At 29.5% G+C, this 12,125-nt stretch overlaps 2 protein-coding genes across 2 annotated transcripts; both read right to left on the bottom strand.

Moving 5' to 3' along the window:
- Nucleotides 1-1,756: 1,756 nt before the first annotated feature.
- Nucleotides 1,757-5,241, bottom strand: LOC109795437 (endoribonuclease L-PSP family protein). The gene is made up of 6 exons (XM_020354941.3): nucleotides 4,956-5,241; nucleotides 4,732-4,847; nucleotides 4,596-4,640; nucleotides 2,778-2,851; nucleotides 2,646-2,695; nucleotides 1,757-2,165 (listed from the first exon to the last, which is right to left on the bottom strand). Exons 1-6 carry the CDS (start codon nucleotides 5,140-5,142, stop codon nucleotides 2,071-2,073), a joined length of 567 nt encoding a protein of 188 aa, XP_020210530.1. The 5' UTR covers nucleotides 5,143-5,241; the 3' UTR covers nucleotides 1,757-2,070.
- Nucleotides 5,242-8,677: 3,436 nt separating this feature from the next.
- On the bottom strand, nucleotides 8,678-10,849 carry LOC109795103 (NEP1-interacting protein 1). Its single transcript, XM_020354521.3, has 5 exons — nucleotides 10,612-10,849; nucleotides 10,069-10,220; nucleotides 9,804-9,893; nucleotides 9,419-9,583; nucleotides 8,678-8,985 (listed from the first exon to the last, which is right to left on the bottom strand). The coding sequence occupies exons 1-5, from the start codon at nucleotides 10,790-10,792 to the stop codon at nucleotides 8,845-8,847; spliced, it is 729 nt and encodes a 242-aa protein (XP_020210110.1). The 5' UTR covers nucleotides 10,793-10,849; the 3' UTR covers nucleotides 8,678-8,844.
- Between the last annotated feature and the right edge of the window lie 1,276 nt (nucleotides 10,850-12,125).

Below are 12,125 nucleotides of genomic sequence, written 5' to 3'. Positions count from 1 at the left end.
CACGTAAGAATCCAAGCCTTTGTTGCAAAAAAATTCAATCTGAGCCTTTGAGGATGCAAAGTAGCAAATGTTTGTCCTTAGTTTTAATTATTGAATCTTTCAACTTTGAATTCTCTCTTTGTTATGTTCTATTTTGTAAACTGAAATAAGTTCTTTTTTTTTTATAAATTAAATTAATTTATAAAAGTTCTCATTTCATTTTACAAAAGCTACATTTATTTTTTCACCTATATCAATGAAAACAAGTTACAGATAATAAATATCTCACGATTGTATTCATAACCTTTGTGAAGGAAGCGAGAGTTGTTGACACTAGAAATTAAGGAAATTATTAAAACAAAATCATAACTGCGCAAAAATTAAGAAATATTGAATCGGAAAAACAAATTATTAATGAATCATAATCAATATATAATATGTTAACTTTAGGAGTGTAAACGAGTCTCATTAAATCATATTTGAATAAATTCATTACACACCTCAATAAAAAATTTATGGGTTAGGTTGAGTTGAGTTTGTATTTTTTTATTTTTAAGTTTAACCAATTTCAATCCAATCTAAAACGAGTTATATTAAATTGATTCAATTGTATCAATATAATTAAATTTATTTATTTTTATAAAAATTTAAATATTTTATAATAAATATAAATTGTTTGATATCCTGTTACAAATACAATATTATTAATTTATAAAATAAATAACAATACAAACTAAATTCTAAAATAATTTTATTAATATGTTACATTTGTTATCAACAATATTAATATAAAATAAAATTTAAAATAAATATATTTGTTGTTACAATGTTATTAACCAAAAAATACAATGTTGGATTTTGATTGACTGAAATCAGGTCTGACATGATAAAAAAAAATTATCGAAACTTATTGGATCGATTTGAGTGAGTTTAAATTTATAAGTTACCTATACCTATTTACACACATAATTAACTTGTAGTTAGGAAATAAAGTTCATCTACTCTATAATTATTTTAGAAGAGAAGGAGAATATTTATGAGATTTATTTTCTAATAAAAATATTTTTAGAATTTTTTCTATAGCAAAAACATGCTTAGTTTTTTTTTATATATCTATTTATCAATTTCATCTTTATTTTCAAATTGAATTTCAATATTTTTTTTTAAAATCTATATTGTAATAAATTTTTTAAAACCATTTATAATTTCTTTATAAAAAACATTGAAATACAATTTAAAAGTAAAGATAAATATGATATATTGAAAGAGTTATATATGTGCATGTATATATAATTGAACTATTAACAAACCACTAGTATTGAACTTGTAAAATCTAAATTCACTAATTTGAATTATTGACTTCAATCTCAAATATAAATGAATTTATTTAGTTAAATAAACAAGTTTGAATAAACATTGAATCAATTGAGGCTGAATGATGGTCCACAAATAGTTCAACCTATTTACACCCCGTAGGCATACATATTATATTTTACAAGGGCTTACCAACTAATGTTGTTTTGGGCTCTTGAAGTGCAATGAAAACATTACAATGCTCAAAGAATCTAACATAATTAAATTATTCACCTTTTCAATTCTATTAAATCGCTTATTATTCGAATATTATACAATTCTACTCAGACTGTCGCCTACATAAAATTTCACTTTTACCTTGCTTGTACTTTCTCATCATCAAAATTGACAACTGCAACTTCTCAATGAAACATCCAAAAATAATCCTTAGAAAAAAAAAAATATGTGAGTCTGAGCAAAAGAATTATATTAAAAATGATCTTATTCCATAAAAGCAAATTTGACTTCATTCATGGTCCGTCTTACGTAATAAAATGTCACAATAGCTACAAACAAGAACATTTTCACTGACTAAGCTTCTTAAACTCTTGATGGCCGCATAATCTTCGAGAGAATCCGAGGATTAGAAACCTCGTCAGAATACTAGGGTAAATGTCACAAGAGCACTATTATTCAAAGAACAAAACAAAGTAAAACTCCATTTCTAAGAAATGTCCCTTCCTGCGTTATTAACCTGCTGCTTGAAGGAGTCGAATATACTATTACAATTGATGCTGCTTATAGAGTCGCTATGCACTCAATTTCGATCTTGGCATCCAATGGCAAGGCAGCTACTTGATAAGTTGAACGAGCAGGGAACGGTGAAGGGAAGTCTGAAACCATTGGAATGCAGGTAAATTAAAATTATATTTAAGTAATTAAAGGCATTGGTGAGAAATAAATAATACCTTAATTTTCAGCATGGAACTATAGGACTCTCTTGCATCAATCTAGTAAGCACCCTTAGCATATACTAGTATTAAATATGAAAACATAACCTATTACCTATCACCCATCACCTATGACAAGCTAACAGATGAATATTCAAGACTTCAAACATAAAAAAAACATGAAGGTTTTTTAAAGCTAAAAGCTGGTTAGTGGTCAGCCATGGTACATGAATGTTACCTACACGCTAACAGCTTGCCCCACAAATGCAGAAGGATCAATCAATTCTTACAGCACAATATAAATCATCAGAAGTGAAATTCATTAGTAATTAGCACAGTTAACCAGTTTGTCATTACAGAACTTTCATGAACTGCTATATGAAATGGATGGCTAATTATTTCTATCACTACCACAGAACTCACATTTTGCATATATCTCATTGACCTTCTTAAAGTCCTTCAAGTCAGCCAACCTGCAGGAAATAAAAGCGCAAAAACTAGTAATCTTGCTGAAACACAATAAATCCCAACTATGGAAGAGTGAGAAATTCGTACATAATTGTTGTCTTGACAACTGATGAGTAGCTGGCACCACCAGCTTTAAGGATTTCCCCCATGTTTTTGAGAAGCTACAATGGGTAATCATCTCAATTATCAGAAACAAAATCAATAAGGGCCTTGCATCATCGATAAAATGTTACCACTTACCATCATGTGCTTCAGGGAAGAGAGAGAAGGATTTACAAGCATACAATACAACAATGTCATTCAAAGAAGGTAAGCCTTAAGGGAAAATAGATCATATATCAATTCTCAGCTTCTGCAGGGAAAAAACAAAAAAGACATGCATAAAAGAATATCGTCCATGGCACCATCATTTCATTGGAAATTGCCAAAGTTAACTCCTTGACAGCTAAATTTCAAGCCCCCCCACCCAAGTGCAAAATCTGCTTTCAAACATCCATGGTCTCAAGTTAGTTGGATTCACTAGCATCTCTAGACCACTAAAAAGTTGTTTCCTATTTTTCCTCAAAAGATAGAAATCAGTTATTTTCCTTAAAAATATATATGCACAAGGTTGTCGATCTCAAGAGTTTATGTTATCTCATTAAGACCTCATAAACTCGAATCATAAACTCATTAGAGTTTACTTAATATAATAATATGTTATAATGCTTATAAATTACATAATAACTCAACATTTCAATTCCATATTAAAATAAAATAGCAAATTACAATATTAAAGTAGCAATATTTAGTAGCAAATTATACAAAATTTCACACAAAACACAAATTCTTAAAATAACAAATAAAAAACTAAAAAAAATACCAATTTTTAATTTTAGCAACAAAGGGGACGAGATTGCTCGAGATTGGGCGAGATTGCTCAAAAACGAGTTTACTTCCGGGTTGTACAGGTGGGACTGACCAATCTCGTAAACTCAATAGTTATCACGAGTTATCACTTGAGATTGATAACCATGTATATGCAAGTATGATAACCCAGTCTCACATGTTTAGGTGGTAAGCTTTCTCATTTTTGGCCTTTATTTTGAATCATTAAGAACCTTTACACAAGAGTAGATCGGAAATACCCCAATATTATTGTCTGTTTGAATAAATTTCTCTAAAAGCACTTATAGGAAGAAAATATAGAGAGAAAAATAAAAATAAATTCTTTATAAATTAAAATTAGCTTAAGTATAAATTAAAAATAAGTTTTTAGAAAAACTAATATTAGAAAGTTTCTACAAATTAGCTTATAGAGGAACTAATTTTATTTTTTCCTTCATAAGTTTTTCTCAATAAGTACCTGTTTGGATAATTTCCTAGAAGTACTTTTAGGAGAGAAACATAGGAAGGAAAAATGAAAAATGAAATAAACTTCTCCATGATATAAAATTGGCTTATGCAAGAGTTAAAAATAGGAATATATGATTTTGGAAAAGTAAATTGGATAGAGTTTCTACAAAATAACTTATGCACAAGTTAATTTTAACTTAAGAAAAAAATCATTTCATTTTCTCTTCCTATTTTTCTCTCCTAAAAGTGCTTACGAAGAAATTTACCCAAACAGGCCCCAAGTGTTTTTAGAGAAGTCTATCCAAACAAACTCTAAAACTTAAATTCCACCAAACTACTGGACATTGGGAGCGAGCCTCTCTAGAAAGCACAAGTCAAGTCAAGTGCAAGAACACTATAACAGGAAACCAAGTCATAGAACCACGCAACTATCATACATTACCGAGACAAAATGAGCATAATCCATGACATGAGCATAGGAACCACAACAAAGTGAAGCTCCTATGCAGCAAGCCATGAGAAATGCAAGAAAGCAGTTGCAATGTTCCAATTGCTAAGCTCTCAATGTACCTGTTCAGTTTGATCTTCAACATTATCAGATACGAACTTCCCCGTCTGCATTGAAGAGCAAAACACACACAAACATCATCAACAATCACATCATAAATGCAAACGTAAATTGGAAAAGGAGTTGAAGACAACAAACCTCGGGAACAAGGCCAAGAACACCAGACACAAAAAGAAGGTTGTTGGATTTGATTGCTTGAGAATACGGTCCCAAAGCCGCTGGTGCCCCTTCGGTTTGAACACTTTCCTTAATACCTACAATCATTCAATTAACTTTGTCATTACAAAATATTAACAATAAAGGTCACCATTACAACCAAAAAATTAAAATAAAAAAGGTGAAATATTGAGAGGAAATTTTACGAGTATCGGAAGAAATGCTCAAGCATGTGAACGGCAAAGAGCGCTTCGGTGAGGAGGAGGAGCGCCAGAAGGAGGTGCCGGCCACCGACAAGCACCCTACGCCGGCGGCCAATGAGGCGCGGCTGCGGAAAGCGCCGGCATCCATCGCCGGAATATGGAAGCACCGAGCACTGCACCACGATGCCATTTCTAGGTCTCTCACTCTGCTTCTCTCTCACACTCTTCAATCCTTCAACACAACCTTGTCTTTGTTTTTGGGGTCTCTGCAATCTTCATTTCACTCTTCCAGAACTACCCTTGTTTCAAACACTTTTTCCCATTTTTGTTCCTTCAAATGGCTGGGCTCGCAGAGGTCGTGGGCTGGGCTCTCTTGGCTCTCGGCCCATATTGATGTTGTCATCGGTGTTGGGAAAAAAAAACGAGTCATCCCTTTATTTCATAAGTCATAATTATGCTATGGTTATATGAAATTTATTATGGACAAAAAGATATTCGTCGGTGTAAAAAATTTACATTATAAACAAGGAAAATTTTTCAATTAATATAATTTATAAAGTGTTTATGTAAAAATTAACAAATTTACATAAATGATTATCTATAATTGGACGATAATATAAAACTATTTTAATTATAATTATAATTCAAACAAGATCGTAAGTTTTTGAACATAATCTTCTCATTTACAAAGGTCGGTCACTACTTACCATTCACCAAAATTTTAAGGTTAGGTTCATTAAGAGACAAGTAAATCATGTTATCTATTTTTTAGTTAGGACGACAAGATCATACGCTAGTACCCATTATTTTAATTTAATTTCACCTTATATTGCCTCTATTATTATTAATGAAATAAACTCAATTTGTCCCTTTCAAAAAAAATAAAAAAAACAAGATCATAAATATTTTCAAATATTCGAATGGAACGTAGAAAAATTTAAATATTAAAAATTAAAAACTCAGCGTCATCGCAAATAAGATCATTAGTATTTTAGTTGCATAATGCACAAGATAAACAATTATTTTGATTTTTTTAATATTTTTAAATGTTTGAAAAAAATTGTTATTATTTCTCATGAGTAAACATGATAGATAGAAGATCAAAACTATTGAGTAAGAAGTTAATAACACTTAGATCATGTATCACAATCCATTTAGTGATTAATCAAAACTTAGTGGTGTTTAGTTTGGCTCAAAATTTTATTTACTGAACTTAGGGTTACTAGAGCAGAGATAGCCTTAAGTATGACCTAATGGGATGATTGTCCAAGGTCTCATTGTCAAAAAGCACAAATAATATTATTTCTTATATAATATAAAAAATTATATAATTAAATTATTAAAAATATATTAGAGAAATTAAAATAATTATGGACAATTAATTAATAATCAATTTTCCACTAGTCGACAAAAGTTTACCAATGATTTTAAAAAAATAAATCGATAATAATATTACATGAAAAGAAAAAAATATGATATGTTATTATTTTTTTTTAGTGTGAACTTTCATAAGTGTTAACGTAAAATAATAAATAAGAGTTATTTTATTTTTTTTCCTTTATTTCAAATCTATTTGATTTTTTTTATTTATTTATTTTTTGTTTTTTTAAAACATGGACCATTTTACTTCAATGAAATCTTAAAATCAAATTATGAATTTCTGTCTCTCCGTCGTGAACTTCATTATAATGTGTCACAATAATTAATCCATTTTTTGTTGTATAAATGGTTTATAACAATAACTCATAATCTCATACAAATATACCACACATTTAGTCATTTCTCATACAACTATGTTTAACTATTCGTATATTTACACTTATAATTTGAGAGTTGGATTCATAAATAATATTTAAATATTTATGAATACATTATTTTTTTCATTTCGTTTAGGACACCAAAAAAGCTTGGATCAATTTTGCATTAGATAAATTTCTAATATCAAAGAATTTTTTTAAGTAGATATATCGACCAAATTTTGTTATTGTCAAATGATAACGTGAGTACAAATAGTAATGTCACATAATCATTAAATAATAATAAAGACCATTTAACAAAATTAACTTTATGAAAATTTTAAATAATAAAAAATTGAAATAACTAAAATAAAATTACATTTAAACTTAGTATACGATAATGAGATTTATTGTTTTTACATTTAATGAAAGAAAGATAAAACCTCCAGTGAAATTATGTAGAATAAATGGGAAATTATGTTTCTTAAAAGAGGGGTAGATATTTGTAAAAAAAAAAAAAAAAAAGAGGGGCAGATTTTTTCCTCGATATAATTACAAAAAATTAGTATAAATGCAAAACAATATATATATATATATATATATTTATTTATTTATTTATTTATTTATTTTTGAAGATATGATAACACAATTGTAAAAATAAGTTCTATGCAGTATTTAATTATATGTCAATGTTAAAATTTAATATAGTTAAAAAGTTACTGCACTATTAATCAAGTGCATGAATCGATTGGTGTATTTTTATTTATTTTTTATCTACATGAATTACAAAGATGTTAACAGGGGTCATACATAAGAATTTTGTCCAACTATCTCAGTTTTGGAAAGAATTTTGAGCATAATTAAAAAAAAAAGAAGTTACAATTGTTTAAATTGTTATTTTTTAAGTTAATTTATATTTATATATTTTGTAATCTTAGTTTGTGAACTGGCTCTTTTATCGCAGGTTACGTGATACGAACATAGGTTAAGACATTTTGCTTTTAAAGTATTTATATCTTTTTTAAATAGTTTTTAAAATAACAAATGAAATGATTTCAATATTTTAAGAACTATTTAAAAGAAAAATAATACTTAAAAACCAAAATAATGATTTACTCAAAATTTATAAGCTAATAAACATGGAAGGATTGAAGGGTGGACGCATGAATGACCTTTGTTTGGATAATTTTTTTGTAATTAATTTATTTTCTCAAAGGATTTAAGGTTTAGGATTTATATAATTTAATTATATAATTTTTTTTATTTTTTTATATTATATAAACTAAATAATATTTTTGGGGTGTTCCTTCGACTATGGGACTCTAGTCACCAACCCATGCTCGAGGACACCATTAGGTGGACAACTTGGGGGCGTGACCTTCCCCCTCATGCTCTTTAATATAATTTAATTATTTTGTGAAATTAAAGAATTTTTAAAAGTTTGAAAGAGAAAAGGTTAGTATAAATTATAATATGTAGAAATTTTAGCAAAATATTTTTTAACAAATTAAAACATATTTCTTTTAATCATTGAATATAATATTATTTTTAATTTTATATATAAAATTAGTAAATATTTTTATAAAAAAAATACTATTTATTAAATATATTTAAATAATTAAAAAAAAAATTGGCTCCCTTCTGTAGATGGCTGGATTTGTCCCTGCTAATACATGAGAAGATCCATTCTCATACAGTCATACAAAATAGATCTTTTTTTTTTTTGGTTCGTCCCTGGAGTATCCACCGCCGACAGCAGTGACTAATTTTCTCGCTACGAGGGAGGCACCTCAAAGGATGGGATAGCTGGTCCCAAGATTTAACGCGGCTGCATACACAAGGCAGGATTCGAACCTCTGACCTTGCTTAAGCGTGGATCAACTCCTACCGATACAAAACATATCTAAAACTGTTTAGGATAGACTTGTATATATGGTATCTTTTTAGATTTTACTATATAAATTATTTTAAAACATTAACGTGATAAGCTGAGTAATTAACTACTTTATAAAAAATAAAATAATCATTATTAACGTGCGCTAATTTGACACTAACTCGAATAGATTATATACAAATTTAATACATGACAGAAGCTCAACCTACTTTCTCTTTTGTCATCAACATGCTCAACCTACTTTACAACAAAAAAAAAACCATTAATTACGAATGTGGTCTGGAACATAAGTTCTGCACATTGGGCATGATCCTTGTTGGACAAGCCACTTGTCTATGCATTCTAAATGAAAATGGTGGCTACATTTTGGAAGTATCCTCACCAATTCTCCATCCTCAAAATCCTGCAAATCAAAATGTAAAGAAGATATGGTTAGTTTAGTTCTATGAGATTAATTTATTGGTGTCCCACTTCAATTCAAATTAAAATTTTACGTTGATAATATGTATAAATATATATTACCAAGATCTATATTAAATATAAATACATATTAACGAGGTAAAATTTAAATTTTGATCAAAAAATAATACCAAACAGACCTAAAGAAGTGTTCTTAAGTTTTATCATTAAGCAACTTTTAAGTCTTAAGAAAATATTAATTGTCACTTTATTAATGAAAAAAGGTATAATAAAAAATATCAAAATCATTTTGTAAAAAATAGAAAATTTTATTACTTTTTTCACTGTATGTAAATCAACCTAAAATAATTATTATAAAGCATCAGAAATAATAATAAATTATTGTATTGATGTTGAAAACAGTGAATGTTTCTCACCTGGTAGCAAATTGAGCAGCAAGACGTATTGTATGATTTCAACATTTTGTTAGAGTTGAATGGCTGAAAAGGAAGCTTCATAATTACATTCTGGGGTATCCCTCTGAGTCCCCTGATATCATAAATATCTGATACTTCTTCGAAAATTGTTTCCAGCGTGCTAATCTGAAACCAATGAGTTTCACTTTCACCAACTGTGGTTACAATTCTAATTGCAAGCTATGGTCCACACACCACTAATTACACATTTACTTAACTTTTACATGTTCATAATAATTACCAAAACACCTTCCTCCTAGTCCTGCTAATCCTCTTACCAAATGAAGACATTATGTAAGGACATAACATTAAAGATAAATGTATATATTCATAGTTTCATACTTACAGTTGCATGCAACTGGTAGAGTTGTGCAACAGCTGGACATATCCATTCCATAAAGACTTTCCCATTTAGTAAACTTCTCAACAGGGCAACCTGCAGTTCCACACCAAAACTTAAAAGGTGAGTGAGAACAACACATTGCCCTTGGACTAGGGTAGGGACCGGTAGTAAGGTTGTAGCTACCAGCTACTAGTGAGATAATAGGGCCTTGGAAAAGTAATGAAGCATTTAACTTTCTATTGCCAGGGTATGGAACTAGAAACATTACCTTGGACAATGGCTCATCAAGAGAAGCAAAATTGATCAATTCCAAGGATGCAATGGCTCCTGTTATTGCTCCTTTGCCAGCTCCATCAAGAAAACCAGCTTCTGTGGTCTGCCCTTTGATGCCTCCTGCAATTGATCCTACTATTGACCCTCCTGCACCAACACCAAACATTGCTCATATGTCAAAGTTCATCACATATTAAAGGTTAATGACAAACACTATTTTATCTTATTTCCTCACACTTTTCTTCTTTTTTCCTCCTTTCTCTTGAAATATAAGTTAGAAACACATTTGAAAATAAAAATAAAAAAATTAATAAAGAAACACTCAAAAACACTTATAAATTCATATCTAAACAAACTCTTAATCTGTTTACCACAAGTTAGAGTAACTTTGGGACATGAAGCCAGGTTTTTTACAAGCCTTATGAGATGCATAACATTGTATAACAATAGCAATGTTTAGAGAACTAGTGATTTCTCAGGACAAAGCCAAATTCATGAGAATGGTAACAACAAAGAGGAAGGAGATGCATGAATTTACCTAGTGCCAGAATGCAAGTGAATGCAGCAAAAAGAACTCTATCCATAGCTTTCATGAATAGCTCAGCTACAGAACCGCCAATAACGGCAAACAGAGAGAAAAGTTGCTTACACCTTGTTACTGTTTTTGTCATTCCAGAAAACCAGTTGGTCATAGTGAGAGAAGTGTTGGTAATAGACATTTCAAATTGAGAGGATAAGAATGCTCTAAAATGTATTTTGCTTGGAAATGATGCTGATAGACTTGCATTTATAGGCTGAGGGAAGCCACGTTAATTAGAGTCATGGACCCATACAGTGCTGATATGTGCACATAAAAAAAAAAAAAAAAAAAAAAAAATACTTCGACTTCCCAATACCACTTTTTATACGATATAATGATTTAAAGTAAATACATTAAAACACATTGGTTTTTATACCACACAAGTCATGTAAAAAGTGAGATGGGGTTTTTTATATGTAAATATGGATTTTGAGAATTGAAGTAACATGGTATTGATGAGTCATGAATGGTTGATTACGTGTATGCCCCTTGTGATGTACAAGTATAGATAGAAAGTGCTCATGCAATGGCTAATTAATAAAAGAATGATACTGGTGAGAGCACTGAAGTTTTGAAATGTGAACTATTCCCCTGCGTTTTGGGTTTGCCTAATTAGATTAGACAAAATACTGTGGACATGAAAATAAAGTCTAAAGTCTAAACAAGCTTACTTAGGCTTATAGGGATATTTCTGCGTCGCACCAACCAATATTGAGAGAAAAAAAGAGCACACGCAAGGGAAAATAGCTGAAGAGACAAGATGTCATATGTTTGTTCAATTTCCACCTATTTTTCTTGTTTTTTGTTTTTGGGTCTTGTTGACATGGAATATAATTAAAGAATCGACACTTACCAACAAAAGTCATTGATTGGTGTAGTATTAAACTTAATTTTTTTAAATAAGATCTTTGAGTTTAATGAATAAAAAACGTGGGAAAAATAGTGATCATATTAACAGATATTAGTCTGAAAACTATATTAAAATTACATGAGAATAAGTTGTTACAATTTGAATAAAAACTTTATAATTCCATAATTAGTGCTTAGAGATATCTGTTAACATTTTTCTTTTGTTTTCTAATGTTTGGCTTTGGGGGTAACTTTGTTGGTTACCTAAAGCTAAATGATGCTATAATCACTATTTAATTTTGAATAAGAAAAGAAATGATATAGAATGTGATACATATATATGACGAGTTAAATCAAGTGGTGGTTCAGTGGGGTTGTATCGAGTTCTCATTGGTGAAAAGAGACCACAAACCATTGGGTGAATTGATATTGGTATTTCTGTTGTCTTCAGTTAAACCTATAAACAGTTGAAGAGCATATGATAAAAAAGGTTAACTGAGGTGGTGGTTGGATTGGCTATCCTACTGCTTGTAGTTGAATTTGCTTGCAATAAAGGAAAGTTTAGATATTCAGAGTTATGATAGGTAGTTTGGTTTCAAACAACTAGGGCAGAGAAAAACAGG

This window comes from Cajanus cajan, chromosome 9, assembly GCF_000230855.2.
Source record: "Cajanus cajan strain Asha chromosome 9, NIPB_CcT2T_4, whole genome shotgun sequence".
NCBI classification, from domain to species: Eukaryota; Viridiplantae; Streptophyta; class Magnoliopsida; order Fabales; family Fabaceae; genus Cajanus; species Cajanus cajan.
Note: the sequence above shows the minus strand (reverse complement) of the source record. Positions and strands in the feature narration are given on the sequence as shown.

Bases quoted from the DNA above. Each gene is read 5' to 3' on its own strand.
- LOC109795103 (XM_020354521.3), bottom strand. From the start codon at position 10,792: ATGTCTATTACCAACACTTCTCTCACTATGACCAACTGGTTTTCTGGA. The intron at 10,221-10,611 runs GTAAATTCATGC...GTGTTGGTGCAG, and splicing joins CACTTGCATTCTGGCACTAG to GAGGGTCAATAGTAGGATCA. The intron at 9,584-9,803 runs GTAAGTATGAAA...CATTGGTTTCAG, and splicing joins TCTACCAGTTGCATGCAACT to ATTAGCACGCTGGAAACAAT.
- LOC109795437 (XM_020354941.3), bottom strand. From the start codon at position 5,142: ATGGCATCGTGGTGCAGTGCTCGGTGCTTCCATATTCCGGCGATGGAT. The intron at 4,848-4,955 runs GTAAAATTTCCT...GAATGATTGTAG, and splicing joins GAGCATTTCTTCCGATACTC to GTATTAAGGAAAGTGTTCAA. The intron at 4,641-4,731 runs GTTTGTTGTCTT...TCTTCAATGCAG, and splicing joins TTCTTGGCCTTGTTCCCGAG to ACGGGGAAGTTCGTATCTGA.